This window comes from Mustela lutreola, chromosome 12 (genome assembly GCF_030435805.1).
Source record: "Mustela lutreola isolate mMusLut2 chromosome 12, mMusLut2.pri, whole genome shotgun sequence".
Classification (NCBI taxonomy): Eukaryota; Metazoa; Chordata; class Mammalia; order Carnivora; family Mustelidae; genus Mustela; species Mustela lutreola.
In genome coordinates this window covers 50,100,455-50,115,885 of record NC_081301.1, presented here as the reverse complement: position 1 = coordinate 50,115,885, position 15,431 = coordinate 50,100,455, and the positions used below count along the sequence as shown (strand labels likewise).

Sequence of the window (15,431 nt, the reverse complement as noted above, 5' to 3'; positions counted from 1 at the left end):
GTGCTCTGAAGGGTGTCATCTGTTAAGGAAGGCATACAAAAAGGCTATGGCCTGATGATTCTGATGTCCTGCCTTTCTCTTTTTGGACTTTCTGCTCTCTGAATCAAGTCATTCCAGAAAGAGGGAGGAAGGATCCATTGGGTACCTAGGGAAGCCAGTTTCCTCCATGACTTATTGCAGTTGCCAGGAGTTCTGCTTAGAGCGCTCTGAGCAAGCAACAGGTGACAGGTGACTACTTTGGACACGAGGTGACCAGCACAACCATTTCAGCAAGCCAACCCTCCTTCAGACATTAGCATGTACCGGGTAGGGAGTGGGTGGCCCTCTATGCCTATCTTACCCCTAAAAAAAAAAATCTTAGTTTATCTCATCAGATTTTCAGTTAACACCTTTATTTGCACGGTTAAGAAAACATTTTTATGCTTCAACACAATAGGCCTTAAATGCATTGCCATAAATAACCTTGGTGTAAGCCATTTCAAAAAAAAAAAAAAAAAAAAAAAAAGGATGAAGCACAAGGAAAACAAGCAGGCCAAAGGCCACAGTGATATCTGGATGCCAGATGGCATCAGCTTAGTGATGGGGCTGATTCAATAAGAAGCAAAGGGAAATTCCTGTCATGCATCTGTGTGAACAGAACCCGTAAGGAATTAGATACAGAAAGGGAAGTCAGTAAGAGTCGCCATGGTGATTAAATGCCTTATTTACCTTGTTGGAAATAGTATTTAAATATATAATATTTGAGCATATGTTTACATGAGTCCATATTTATATCCAGAAAAGTTGTCTGAGAATGTGGATGGCTGAACTCAATAGTTAAGAATGTGAATTCATATTTTAAAAAAAAAAAAAAAAAAGTGACTAGAAATGTTAATTGTGTGACATGTGTTTTTATATTTTCCCCCAAAGAATATTCAAGGAATCAAACATCAGCAATGGATCCAGATACTTTTGCTGTTTATATCCTCAGCACAAGGTGCCTGAATTATTTTCTCTTCATGAATCTCAGGTTACAGGAAATAAAAGGAATATTATATATATATATATATATATATATATATATATATATATGTCTTGAGAATCAAAAATCATCTCATCTAAGATCAAGCAGTTTAAATATGATCTGTAGATCATTAAGCCAACATAAGGGATATTCAAGCAGAATAAGGTTGAGCATTAGAATTACAAGATGAAAAAAAAAAAAAAAAGCTACAAAAGCCTTTAATTTTGAGAATTGGCACATCGTAGAAACTAAAGCCCTATACTGCCCAATCAGCCCTAACCCACAATAGTCATGACCTTGCTCACTTTCAACTCCTTCCTTTCTGGCTTCCTTCCCATCTACCCAAGTCATTCTCTTCCATCATGCTCTCTGCAAGAGCACACTTAATATAAGTTCTCTAGCTGATTAGGTATTTTAGATGACTATGGAGAGTCCACACACCTGCTAAATTGTTCACATCTCCTAACAAAAGAAGCTAAATTTGCTCATAAGTCACCTGCTCTGTCCCAAGCTTTGCACCAGTTTCAAATACTGTAAAAATAAACCCAGTAGTCCTTGCCTTCAAGGAACCTTGAGTGTGTCATTGCAGGAATGATAGGGTTGTGTCCATAGTCCTGAAGGTTGGTCATTTATCCACAGACTGAACAAGTGAGCGAGCTGTATTTTAAAAATGCAATCTGGTGTTTCGGTATGCACAGCGTAATAGTGTTACGGATTTAAAAAGAAGTGTAAGAAAATTATTTATTGAATTCCCAAATTCTCTCCACAACCATATGTTTTTCTGAGTTAAAATATTAGCATAGTTCAGCTAGGGTGTGGTAATTCACAAATATGAGCATAAATGAGAGAAGAACACAACATACATGGAAAGAATTGGGGGGTGTTGATAGAACTGATGTTTGGCAGATCACAGTAGAACTTAATTGAATCTTCACTCCAAAACCAGTACTTGAGGAAGGATTATTGGATATTTTCACATAGCCAGTGATCAGGTATTTTGTATACGTACAAAATACGTACCTCAGCAATCCTCACTTGTACATTGAGAAAAGGCTGCAGAAACCATAGGTAATTTCCTAAAATTGAAATTTTTTTCAATACACCATACTGCCGACTATGTGAGTCGGTGAGGGTTGAGTCTGTGTATTTGTGGGCTCAAACTAAGGAGACAGCTCTGCTGAGATCTAAGTAAAAAGCAGTTTAATTATTGATCAGACCTCCGTAAAGAGCAACAATATGCCCAGCAGGGGTGAAGTGTGGGCTCCCATGAAAGACTGGCCTGGTGTTCTTCTCGGGTCCACCACCAGCTACAGGAGACCCTGGACAAGTCACTTAACCCTTTGGCTACAATTTCCTCATTTGCAAAATGAGCATAATAACAAAGATTATGACAAAGATTAAGTTAGTGCATATAAAGTACACAGTATACAGGAAGCTCTCTTCCTTCCATAACTTTCATTAACTGGGATTCTGACTGGGCCTTTTCCAGCATCATGCCTCTTCCCAGAGAAACTTGCAGGGAATAAAAACATGTAATAGTCACTTATTTACAAATGGAGAAATCGAGGCAGATGTTTTATCTACCAGTATGGGAGAGAAAAGTACAATTTAAGCTGAAATTCAGCCAGTGGTGCCCCAGCTAACACCACCGTCTTGCCTCTCTTCTGTACATCGAGCCTTTTTCCATTGCAAGCATCAAACTCCCAACAGAACTTGACTAAAAAGGGACCTACGGGGAATTGCAAAAATTAATAAGGAAAGTTAAGAAAGAGCTTGGGTGGAAAAGCATCCTCTCTCAACTCTGGGTTAAACAGAGTCGATCCCCATAGATTGTTCCCAACGTGCAACGAGACAGAAATATCAATAACAACCTCAGCAGAGCAGACAGAGCCATTTTTATGTAGTCATTAGAAAAGGCTTTATGGCAAACCAAGAAGTTCTAAATTTGTCAGCCCCTCCCAAGGCCTCCACTGATTGCTCGTTCTGTAGCTACTTTCAGAAAACTAAATCTGAAGTATTGCTCAGCTCTGCCCCAGAGAGTGACAAAGACAAATTAATGGGATCCACGTGTGCCAAAATAAAGTATGGATCCTGTCACCACCAATATATGTTAAGTCCATTAAGGTCATTTTTAATGAACTGAACTTTTCATTGGGAAGCTTTGCCAAACTTGTTGAATTAAAGGAAAGAAACCTTTACAAAGTTGCAAAATAAACCAATTTCACTCCACGTGAAGAAAAAAAAAAAAAGGTCCATGGAAAGTTTTCTGAGTTTACACTATTTTAGATTTTTATCAAAATCTGGGAAAATGATATGCATTAAAAACTCCATTTTGGTATTAAGTTGAAAACTACAAATGCACTAATAGCATTGTAAGCTATAATGGCATGCGAGTCCCTGGGACATGGCTTTTTAAATAATCAGACCAGCCTCAAGGAAAAATCCAACTTTTAAACTGTGTGTGTTCTGTATGTATAGGTCAGAAAAGCAATAGGAAAGGAAGATGATCTGAAATGACTCTCATAGCCTCATTTTCTGTTTGCAAAGACTAAATTTGGCTCCGTTTGTATCTGCTACCTACAGTTAGTGGCCTATCTTTTCTTTTTTCTGTGCATTATGAGTTTCAAAGAGTAGACGAAAAAGAGGAGCTCTTCTTGGGTTCTCCTAACGTAGGAACAACTCCAAAATGCCTCAGAGCGTTCACTGGGGTAGCTGCTTGTGTGATAAGACAATGTGACATCAGAGTTATGGATAAATTACTGAAGGTAGCCTCTGGCTCACAGCTGCCCCCAAATCCTTGTCTTCGATAAAACAACATTTTTATTGAGATTGAATTGAAGTGTGATAGACGTAGAATTTAAACTTGCCTCAAGCTACATGATAGACTAATACCCCATCAAAACAAAATGAGATCAGCACATACTGCCTGAGTATAGCTATAAAAAATATAAAATGGAGAAGCCCACTACTGAATTTGGGCACAAAATATTTTTTTTAAAAGACCATAAGAAACTTCCACAACACGAAAAAGTTTTCGTTTGCCAGGCCCATACCTGGAGCGGACAGGTATGATTTAATTTCTTTTTGAGTTTCAAGACTGTGTCCTCTTTAGCTTGCTTTCAGGCTTTAGACCCAAGAACCAATCCAATACCAACTCACTCATAGCATCAACTCTCACCATTCTGTGTGTCCACTCATTTGCTCATTTAAAAGTGTTTATTTATTGAGTGTCTACTATGGGAAGTTCTGCCTTCACAGAGATTTGGTATGGTAAGGGAGAGAGTTACTACATAAAGATTCACACTTGATTTTCAGGGGCTGACAACCGCTATGAGTAAATGAAGAGGGGCTCTAAGAGAGTCTAACAGGAACCCCAGCAGCTCAGGGGCGGGGGGGGGGGGCGCGGGGGGCAGAGAGGTAAGGGGAGGGGTGGGTCAGGAAGTCTTCTGAGAAGGGACTTGTCAGCTGAAGCCCGGAGGATGAGTGGGAGTTATTCTAAGCTGAGAGAGAGAAGGAGAGTTGTCCAGGGAATGACCCACCTGCCAAGATCTTGAGTCAGGAAAGAATTACACACATTTAAGGAAGAGGAGGAAGACTAGTGGGGCTGGAGACTGGTGACCAGGGGGGAGAAGAGCAGGAAATGAAGATGGAGAAGGGTATAATGTAACCTCTGTAAGTAGTTTGGCTTTGCTTCTGGGTATACTGAGAAACTGTTTAAAGTTTTACATTTTAAGATCCCCTCCACCTATAGCATGAAGAATGGCTTGGTAAGGTGAGAGAGGGGAAAAAAAACAGTCTAGTGGCTGTGTCCCACAGAGACATAGTAGCTTCAGTGGTCATGGCTTACATGGCTACCTGACAGCCAGTATGGTGACGCGGTAAAGAGTATGGATTTTGAAGTCAACGGGCATGGTTTCCCATTTATTTAGCAGTAGCACATTAGAAATCTCTGTGCCCCAATGTTATCCTCTATAAATTGGGATGAAATAGTTATGTTAAAACATAATTTTCAAAAAAGTAAAATTGTGATCCATATAAATAAAAAAATGAGAACATGTCAATGTTTTTATTTAACTCCTAAATCATTAAGGGAACTAGTTGTCAAGTTTTACAGGTGAGGTAAACACAACACCAGGCAAGGTAGGCACAAGGCAAGATTTATTAAAGGCACTCTCCTGTGAAGTTTTGGGTCTCAAGAGAAGGAGAGCCAGGAAAGTCACGGCGGGAGGAGGTCGGCACTCTCGGGCGAGGTTCCACAACTTGGGAAGGGGGAGTCGGGCAAGTCACGCCAGGAGGGAGTCGGCGGAGTCTTTTATCGGGCCAAGGCAGGGCATGGGCTCACATCCATACATGGTAAGGTATTTGGTGATCGAAGGGTATGGGGGGGGGGGTCTTGATGCTCCTGTTTCCTGCATAGGTATTGGGTTACCTATGGAGACATGAGCTGGGCATACATCCTTTTGGCAGGAGAGTCAAGGGCTAAGAAAGCGGGGGGGTGGGGGGGGCTGGAAGATGGCGGCCCAGCGGTCATTTCTATTGTTCCTCCTGCATTCTTGGAGCCTCGGACCCAACACTAGTGAATTGTTAAAACTTGTTCAAATGAGAATTGGATTTAGAAAGTCTGTATTTTCTACCTGACCAAAATCCTTTGCATTGACATGAACAGAAAAGAAATTTCCATCACTATGCATTGGAAACATTTGTGTCATCACAACTCTCTACAAGGAAACCTCTGTCTAGCCAAAGACAAAGCCTCATACTTCCATAGAATTAGACAACCTCCCACCCTGAAAGTCTCCAGGCAATGTCAACATTCCATTGAAAGGATCTCTTTTGCTCATTTCACAATGTTTCTGACAGTATCCATCTCCTAACAATGTTATAATGAGTTAATATATAGAAAGAGCTTAAAACACATCAGTAAACATTAGCCATTATTATTGTTGTTGTCATTGTTATATCAAGATGGTGGTAGTGGAGACAGAAAAAAGTACATGAATTTCAAGATACATTTTTGAAGGAGAGTTGATAGAATTGGGGAACCATTTGGAAGCGAGGAGTTGGAAAAAATGAAGCATCAAGAGTTACTCTGTGTACTCAAGCAATTGGATAGCGAATGGAATCATGTGCTGTGATGGAGAAGATTGGAAGAGGAGTAAGATACTGAGGAGGGAAATCAGGAGTTCCATTCTGGGTGTTTTTGGTTGGAGAAGCCTTTGAAATATCAAAGTAAAAGTGTCAATCAGGAGAGAGAGCAATGTATAGTGTACAGAGCACGATACCTACTAGCTGTGTGAATGACTACGATTTCCTCGTCCATCTAGTGATCATTAAATGAAAGTAAGAATAGTTCTTACCTGGTTGTCATTAGGACTTAACAATTTTTTGTTTGTTTGTTTGGTTGGTCTTAAAGATTTTATTTATTTATTTGACAGAGATCACAAGTAGGCAGAGAGGCAAGTGGGGGGCGGGGGGAAGAAGACTCCCCGCTTCACAGAGAGCCTGATGTAGGGCTTGATCCCAGGACTCTGGGATCATGACCTGAGCCAAAGGCAGAGGTGTTAACCCACTGAGCCACCCAGATGACCCGGATTTAATAGTTTTTATTTATAAAGCTCTTTGGGTAGTGTCTGGCACATACGAATTGGATAAGTTTTTGATAAATAGATTAATTATTTTAAATTAGTGTTTACTCCTTTCAAAGAGTAAAATGGCTCCCAAACCCAAAACTTATCCCCCCCAAAAAAGGAGGAGGAGTAGAAAAAGTGGTAGTAGTAGTAGTAGTAGTAGTAGTGGTGGTGGTGGTAGTAGTAGTTTGGGTATAAAGCTCAGGAAAAAAAAAAAGACTCAGACTAAAGATAAAATACTTCGAAGTTGCCCACACATTGGTGGTGTATGAAACCAAGAATCACTGAACCCGTAAGAAGATAGCACCAGCAGAGCTCCATGGCACAGCAACGTTTAGAGTTCAAGGACAGAAGGAAGACCTAGAAAAGGGGACGGAGAAGGAATTGACCAGAAAAGAAAGACAAGAGGTGATTGTCACATAAGTCAAGAGGATAAAATAATTCAAGAAAAAAGGTATGGTCAGCTTTGTGGGATGCCACAGGGAACAAGAGAGCTGAGCGCACACTGGGAAGCGCGACACTACAGGGCCAGGATTCTCAAAATCTGATGATTGCCTGTCTTTCTGCTGGCTTTTCTCTTACAATTAAAGAACTTTTCAACTCCTGATAGTTGACAAGAGCCCTCCTTAATGAGACTCGTTCTCCTACCTTGCTGGGAACCATATGGAGGAAGAGAGGTCAGAACTGCAAGACGAGTGTGACAGAGTCCTCAAGGACATGGCTGTGGGCCTTGACAGAGCCCCTTAATCTCCCACATTTTGGAATTCTGAGAGAACTCTGATACCCCACCGCATTTCCTTCTAGTATAAAGTCTTTGAAAGGAGAATGTGCCCTTTAATCCAGCCAGGCTTTCTTCTCTCACTTCCAGCATTGAGCGCTTCTGCAGGAAAGTCATGGAGGCATTTTTGCAAAGGCCAGCTGCCTCTCACGGAACCCGAGAGGGCATCATTATCTTGAGAAAGTGAGGTCTGCTTCTTGGGAAAGACCACTAAATAGAGTTCTCCTGCTACTGCCTTAGTCTGTGTGGAATTGGGTCCTTCCTTCCTCTATCTAGCCATCTATCTCCTTCTTTTCTTTTCTTTTCTTTTTTTCTTTTCTTTTCTTTTCTTTTCTTTTCTTTTCTTTCTCTCTCTCTCTCTTTCTATCTTTATTTCTCTCTTTCTTACCAGCCAGGAGCATCAGACGGGGCAGTGCCTACATTTTTTTTCTCAAATAGATATATTGGTGTTTGATTCAAAATCCTCATTGTGTTCTGTTATTTTAATTTCTGGAATTGGTCTATGCTTGGATAGAATCACCTCCTAGTGATGAAAGACTCTCACCACCCACATGTGATGCTTAAGGATTTGAGGAGCTGATGAAAAAACAAGTGGTACTATCGGATGTTTTGTGGAGTAATGTCCCAGACACCTTTGAAAAATTGTGCTTGGAGATTTTTTTTTTTAAGATTTTATTTATTTATTTGATAGAGATCACAAGTAGGCAGAGAGGCAGGCAGAGAGAGATGGGGAAGCAGGCTCCCTGCTGAGCAGAGAGCCCGATGTGGTGCTTGATCCCAGGACCCTGAGATCATGACCTGAGCCAAAGGCAGAGGCTTTAACCCACTGAGCCACCCAGGTGCCCCTGTGCTTGGAGACTTTAATATGAGTTGCATAACTAGCAAGAATTACTTGCAGTTCCAGAGAGTTGTAAGCGAACAAAAGCAGTTGAGAAATATTTTCATAATTCCATATTCAGGTCAAGTATCCTTGACTAAAGATCTTTCACAATAAGTTAGATTGTTATTTATTTGGAATGATTTAGGTGTGGTTCTAAGTGAATGGAGAGGCCTATTTTGGATCAGTGTTCTCCCAAAACATTAATGCCCTAGCTGTATCTTTAAAGAATCGTTTGTAGGCTGTCTTGGTGCTAAGGGTTTTACAATTAATTCTAAAATCCCTAAAGTGATTCAATTAGAGTCGCCTTCCCTTTGTAGGCTTCCAAAGGTTTTTGTTTGTTGATTTATTTTGGAGGGTTTTGAAAAAATCTTTTACTTTGAGAGACACTAAACCAAAAAAGTTAACTTGAGGTCTTTGATCTCACGTAAAATTGAGACTGATGAAAGAAGGTGTCTCTTGTTCCTTTTTCCAAGTTTCTGTCCCACCCAACAGCAATTTGTTTTGCTCAAGCTTCTAAATGCCTCTTCAGGTCAGATGCCAAAAATGCCTAGCTTTGGTTTAGGAAACTGCACCTTCTCCTAAAGATTTTACTCCATGAATGGGGGGTTGCTCAGAACCAGGAGGAGAACAAACCTTTCAAAGCTAAAGAAAAAGAAGAAAGAAAAGAAGATTGCTTTCAAAATAGATGAGGCAATGTAGAAAAACTGCATCGTTACTAACAAAGTATGGTGACTGTTTTTGTCCCCAAATGATATATTTATGTAAAAGACTTTCTGGTTAATGTGGGGTAGAATTACTTATACAGTATTTTATTTTTCCAATATACTATTTTCCAGATCCTTCTGTAGCCACTAGCTAAATGATCAAATTTTACAACGGGTAAAAGTCAGGATTTTCCTGCATTTATAAAATGAACATCTGTCCAAGATTTTGTCCAATTCATTAATTAAGGAGGGTATCAGGAAGATGTTCCAACCAATTCAAAGGACATTTCAAAGACCCATACATACTTAGGCAAATAAGATGTTGGAATGGATTGACAAGTGGATGCAAAATGGATCTGTCCACAAGACAGCAATTGCATTCCACTAGACACAGTTAATCTGCAATTCTGTGGGCAAGAATGATTTGCATTTTCCATTTTCTATAATTTGCAGAGTGTAAAATAGTTCACAGTCAATACAAGATTGCAGTAACTAGGAAGGAGGCTTGACATGGCCCCCACTAACCTCTTAGGTCTGTGTTAAAGCCTTTTATCATTTTTCCTCCACTATTTAGTTCATTCCCTCCTCTCTTCTCACCCTGAGATCCTGCCACGACTCTCATAAAAGAAAGAGGATGAGGAAATCTGCAAAGCCTATTAGATATCTAGCTGAAATATAATATCAAAAACTAAGCCAAAATTAAGTATTTTTTAAAAGATTTTATTTATTTGAGAAAGAGAGAGAAAGCATGAGAGGGAGGAAGGTCAGAGGGAGAAGCAGACTCCCCACTGAGCAGAAAGCACAATACAAGGCTTGATCCTGGGACTCTGGGAACGTGACCTGAGCCGAAGGCAGACGTTTAACCAACTGAGCCACCCAGGTGCCCCTAAGTATTTCTCATGTGATTTCCTAGAAGTTTAAGTTTGCGTTTTGAAACTAGAGACTGAGTTGAGGCTGGTAGGAGCATTACAATAACACCCCTATAAAATCATTCTTATTTTGAATAATACCAATGATTTTTTTGAGGGGCGGGGGTGAGAGGGATGAGATTGCTGGGTGATGGACACTGGGGAGGGTATGTGCTATGGCAAGTGCTGTGAATTGTGCAAGACCGATGAATCACAGACCTGTACCCCTGAAACAAATAATACATTATATGTTAATTTTTAAAAACTAATTTAAAAAAATAAACATGTAGAGGAGAAAGGAGAGGAAAGTAAGAGGAGAAAAGATAAATAGGGGAGGCTGGCTGGCTCTATCAGGAGAACACGCGACTCTTGATCTCGGGGTTGTGAGTTCAAGCCCCACACTGGGCATGGAGCCTACTTAAAAGAAAACAAAAAACAACTTAGTTATAGACCATGTGTGCATAACAGTGGAGCCGAACTCTGGCTAAGATCTGCAGTGACATGAGATTAATTAGCCAAGAGTGAGTGGTTTCTGTTTAGCACTGTATTAATATAGCAATTATTATTATTATTTTGGTCCCTGCTTCTGACTTCATAATAGCCACATATAAACTAAACCAGGTTGGGATTTTACAAGTGAATTTGATTATCACTGCTTTCTGTTTCATAAAAGGGACTATGGTAATAATTCCAATGAAAGGATAAGCTTTTTGTTCATGAAATGAGCAATTAAGCTTGCAAATTGAAGACCAGACAGAAACATAAATCATCTATTTACCAGGTTTCTTTTTTAATTTCCTGGGGATGGGAAGACTCCATGCAGAAATGCTATTGGTCTCCTCTCGAGTTCAAGCCCTTCTCTGAAAGAACTCATTTATCCAGTCATTCTGCATTCATCCCCCAACAGTGCTGCTCACAAAAAGAACTTTAAAAGCACCCAAATTAAACTTGAATAGTGAGAGCTTTTTCATGAAATATTTGTACATCAAAATGATTAAAAAAAAAAAAAAAACACAAAACCCTACTGACTCCATTTTAAAGGTCCCACTTGAAGGATTCTGCTCAGCAAGTACCAGGCAAACCGAGTTTCCTAAGCCTTACACGGAGACCTCCAAGCTCATTTGCCTGCCCTCTACTTGACCTTGCTTCTTTCTACTTGTGGCCAGAAAGCTCCAGATAGTAAACACAGAGTTGGGAGATCTAGGGATGTGGGGGAGAGTTTCGTATGAAAAACAGTTATTATTCACTTGGCCATTTGCTCTATTAGATATTTTTCTTTTGAAATATGATCTCCTGCCTTCAACAAGAGAGAATATATTATATCATACAGTGCATGCACTGGAGAAATTAAGATGACTGCCAGAAGACAGCACCGCTTAAAAGCCAAATCATTTTTAATTGGTGTGAACTTGACAAAGACCTAAGGATAGTGGGTTGGGAGATAAGCCAGAAAGGCTATTTGACATTTGATAAGACTCTCGCTTGGGAGACATAAAATAGATGTTTATTGTTTTTGCTATTAACCCTAAAGGTCCAGATAATAAAAAAAAAAAAAATAGACAAATGCCCATGTGTATGCCCCCCTCCACACACACACAATTTATTTTCCTTGAAATGATGCTTCAAGATAAACAAGGTTCAAGCATTGCAATGAGTTCCTGAGGCTCCAGTAATGTGCCCTTTCTACTCCGTGTGCTTTTGGTATATATTCCTGGTCCTGAAATGAGACCAAACGCAAAGTGGGGGACATGATAGGCAACGAGAGCAAAGGGTTTGGTTTGTGAATCATTTATATTCCAGATTTCATCTGGGACTCACTTTGGAAGATTAAACGTGTATCAATTTAACTGCTTGTCATTCTTAGAAACTTCTATATGTGGAAAAGATGGGAACTAAGACTTAAAATGAGTTTGAAGATCATTTATGAATCTTGGTGTGTTTGGTATCTCCGCTAAAGTTTCTATAGCAGGAGTTGGGAAACTACAGCTGACAGGCCAAATTCAGACATTTCTACTACCATCCTCCTTCCGGCTTTTATAAATAAAGTTTTATTGGAACACAGCCATTTGCTTACATATTGTCTATAACTGTGTTCACAGCTTGTTGGCAGAGTTGAATTATTGCAACAACAAAGACCCACAAACAGGGCCCACAGACTCTAAAATATTTTCTATCTGGCCCTTTACAGAAAACGCTGGATGATCCTTGTTGTGTTGTTATGGTCTCTGAAGATGGCTGTTAGAGGTGACAGAACATTAATTCTTCCAGCATAGGAAAAGCTAATAGGGTGCAATGCTTTTTGAGATCTTGTCATTTTTTTAATTTAAAAATAAAATTCAGCACCACATTACTAAATAAGAAACATTATTCACACACTATTGTCAAGGTTGGCAGACCGTTCATTGGCTTTTTTGTTTTTTCTTACATACAAAATTGTTTAGTTTGCATTTTTCTTTGTCTACACGTGGGTTGTAACACCCAGTGCTTGTGTATTTGTCGTAATTCTTATTCCAGGAGCCATACAGATATATGTAAATGTGTAAATGAGAAGGTTACAATTAGTTTGATGGCAGAGTTGGGTTTTATATTTATAAAAAGCTCCTACAGGTAACAATGTTTAAAGAGAAGGAGACTTTTTAATTTTTTAGGGTACTGTTTCCCCCCACCCAAGTTCTCTGGGTGCCAGAAGATAGATCAAGCATTCAAAGACAGGAGAGGGAGGTGACATTGTGATGAGAATTTCTTGGGAATAATTCTGGATGGCTCTTCCTCCCTCATCCACCTTCCAGACAAGTTTGTATGTGACCTTCCTTCTCTCCTAGGGGATGGCTCTTCATGCATGCCTCAGACAGCGTGAGCTTTTGGGGGTCGGGGGAGTCTGGCTCTCCTGGCCAGCTCCAGGCACAGCCCAGGCTCAAGCCCAGGAAACATCTTTGTTATGATCCTTCCAATTTGAAAACTTGGATCAGTTTTGGGCTAGAACTTCTATTTCCCTAAACTAGATCTGAAACATTTGCACTTGCTAGGATTTAATGCTATTATCTTCTTATCGGTCCTTTCGTTTTCTGCCAAAATCAAGGTTAGGAGACCAGGTTTGCATACCTCCACAGCACGACTCTGTGAGAAAGCAGTAGGATCGTGGAAAAATAAAAACTTTTTATTCCAAAGTACTTTTTTCCAGATTATTATACTAACTTGAAAATGTTCATAGTTCCCTCTGGACATTTTTCCCTAGATACCTCTCAAGGTCTTTGCAGTCATGGCCAGTGTTGATTAGTGAGAGGGAGTCTTTTTAGGGAACTTGGGTACTGTCCCACATTATAGAGGAATTCAGAGAAAAACCAAATTCTCACTAGAGTGGCTTCTCTGAGGGGTTGGGGGAGAGGAGGGCTGTCGACCAAACTTGTACGAATGCAGAATCTCTTGTTTACTGTGCCACGTCTGTGGATTTAAATTTGCAGCATGGCTTTTCTCTATGATATAAAAAGAATTGTAGTCCACACTAATTCAAAGAATGTGTGAGGAACAAGACTTTGCTCCATTCTTGGAAACTTACAAAAAAGAACTCCTTTCTATATATAAATAAATCTTGGGAAGCACATTGAGCCGAAAAGCAAAAGAAAGCTACAGAATATGAGATCCAGATCAGGAAAAAAAAAAAAAAAAAAGAAAGAAAGAAAGAAAAAGAAAAAAAGAACCCTCTTTAAATATCTCCAAGGGCTTATTTTGTGATACTTTTTAGGATCAGTATTAGTCTGCTATAAGAATAGCCAGCGTCTTGCAGAAGGCACAAGTGCTGGGATTTAGAGAGAGAGAGAGAGGGGAGGAAGCGCCGAGTCCCTGCTCTGAAGAGCTAGCTAGTATCACTGTGGGTGCGAAGCAGGGAGAAAGCAGGTGGTCTGTAGCTGGAATGTCTTCCAGCTGGGAGTTCATCTGACACCAAAAAACCAATCCAGAAACGGTGGCAAATGAGCTCATGAACTAAACCAAAGCACCCATCGCAAGACAGGGCAGCAGAGCCCTGAGCCCATCCTGGGACAGCGCTGGGCCGGGGTGACAGGTGGGATGCTGGGCTCCGCAGTCCCCTGGCTCCCCCGCCTGGGGCTTCTCATCCTATCCTCTTGTTTGCTTGCCGGCTGCAGGTTCATCCCTGAATCCTGGTCAGCCTGCACAGTCACCTGCGGTGTGGGGACCCAGGTGCGAACCGTGAGGTGCCAGGTGCTGCTGTCTTTCTCTCAGTCGGTGGCTGACTTGCCTGCTGACGAATGTGAAGGGCCCAAGCCGGCATCCCAGCGTGCCTGTTATGCGGGACCGTGTCAGGGGGATGCTCCCGAGTTGAACCCTGAAGAGACGGACGGCCTGTTTGGGGTCCTGCAGGATTTGGATGAGCTGTATGACTGGGAATACGAAGGCTTCACCACGTGCTCCGAGTCATGCGGAGGAGGTAAGGAGGGGGCCTCTGGCCCAGAGCCCCACCATCTTCTTGTCTTTTCCCTTTCTCCGCTCTCCCTGCGAGAGACTGTGTCACGTGACCGCTTCTAGTCCAGGAAGGATGGGGTGGGGGAGCCCTTGTAAATGTAAGGCGCACTGAATGAAACACAGATGTAGTTCTCTTCGGGCCTGAGCGGCGCTCAGACTGTCCGCTGCGAGTGGCCAGCACAGCTCACGCTTTTGCTTTCAGTTGTCATTCTGATGTTTTGCAATATATCCCAGTGTATCTGACTGAGAGACTCGGTTGACGCTGACCTGGCAAGGCTCTCAGCACTCAGTGTTATTTATCTGTGTCCTTGCTTCAGTGCCTGTGGTATGGACCAAGGCCCAAGAGGACAAAACATTCTGCTCTTCCCCAGAACGGGGTAGAGTTCCCTGATGGATTCGGCTGATTTCCCGATGCAGTATCTCTTTACAAAGGGAAAAGGGTATAGAAACCCACTTAATACCTTGGTTACCTGGGACCAGAAAGGACTTTAAAGGCTGACCCCTCTGCCATTTTACAGATGAGAAAACAAAGATCCAAAGAAGCTGAGTGACTTGAAACCACACACAGCTAGTGAATGACCCCTGGGATTAGGCTGTTATTGATCTCTTTCTCTGTCTGGAATCAGCACAGCACACTTCTTAGGCACTTAGAGAATTCCTGAAGCTTGCCCCTTACGAATATTATTTAACGGATGTTAAATGTGTATCAACCTGGTCTTTAGGGGTATTCATCAATGATAATAGATTCAGTGATTCTTTATTTCAGGTGTCATAATGAGATTTGGGGTTGGAGGGGGAGAGGAAGGCATTTAAGTCAGCAATGAATTCTTCATGGTTACGATCTTTCTTACACTTTAGAAAATACATCATTTCATAATGCCACTGCCTCCCACATCTACTCCCAAGAGAGATTCTGATAGGTGAGGAAATGCTGGATAATTTCCTGCCAGACCCCTCTCACTGGCTATCAGTAAAACCCTTTTGGCATGTTAAGATTCTGCATTGCCAGCAAAGTTTCTCAACCGGTATAAAAAAATATCAAAATTATTTTC

At 41.0% G+C, this 15,431-nt stretch overlaps 1 protein-coding gene across 2 annotated transcripts in view; it reads left to right on the top strand.

Annotated features, from left to right (window-relative positions):
- ADAMTSL1 (ADAMTS like 1) overlaps window positions 1–15,431 on the top strand; it is a 908,570-nt gene that overhangs the window by 706,339 nt on the left and 186,800 nt on the right. For both annotated transcript variants that reach the window (XM_059141548.1, XM_059141549.1), the window contains one exon: window positions 14,043–14,344. In XM_059141548.1, the coding sequence (XP_058997531.1) occupies window positions 14,043–14,344 (302 nt within the window). The remainder of the gene's footprint in view (window positions 1–14,042; window positions 14,345–15,431) is intronic.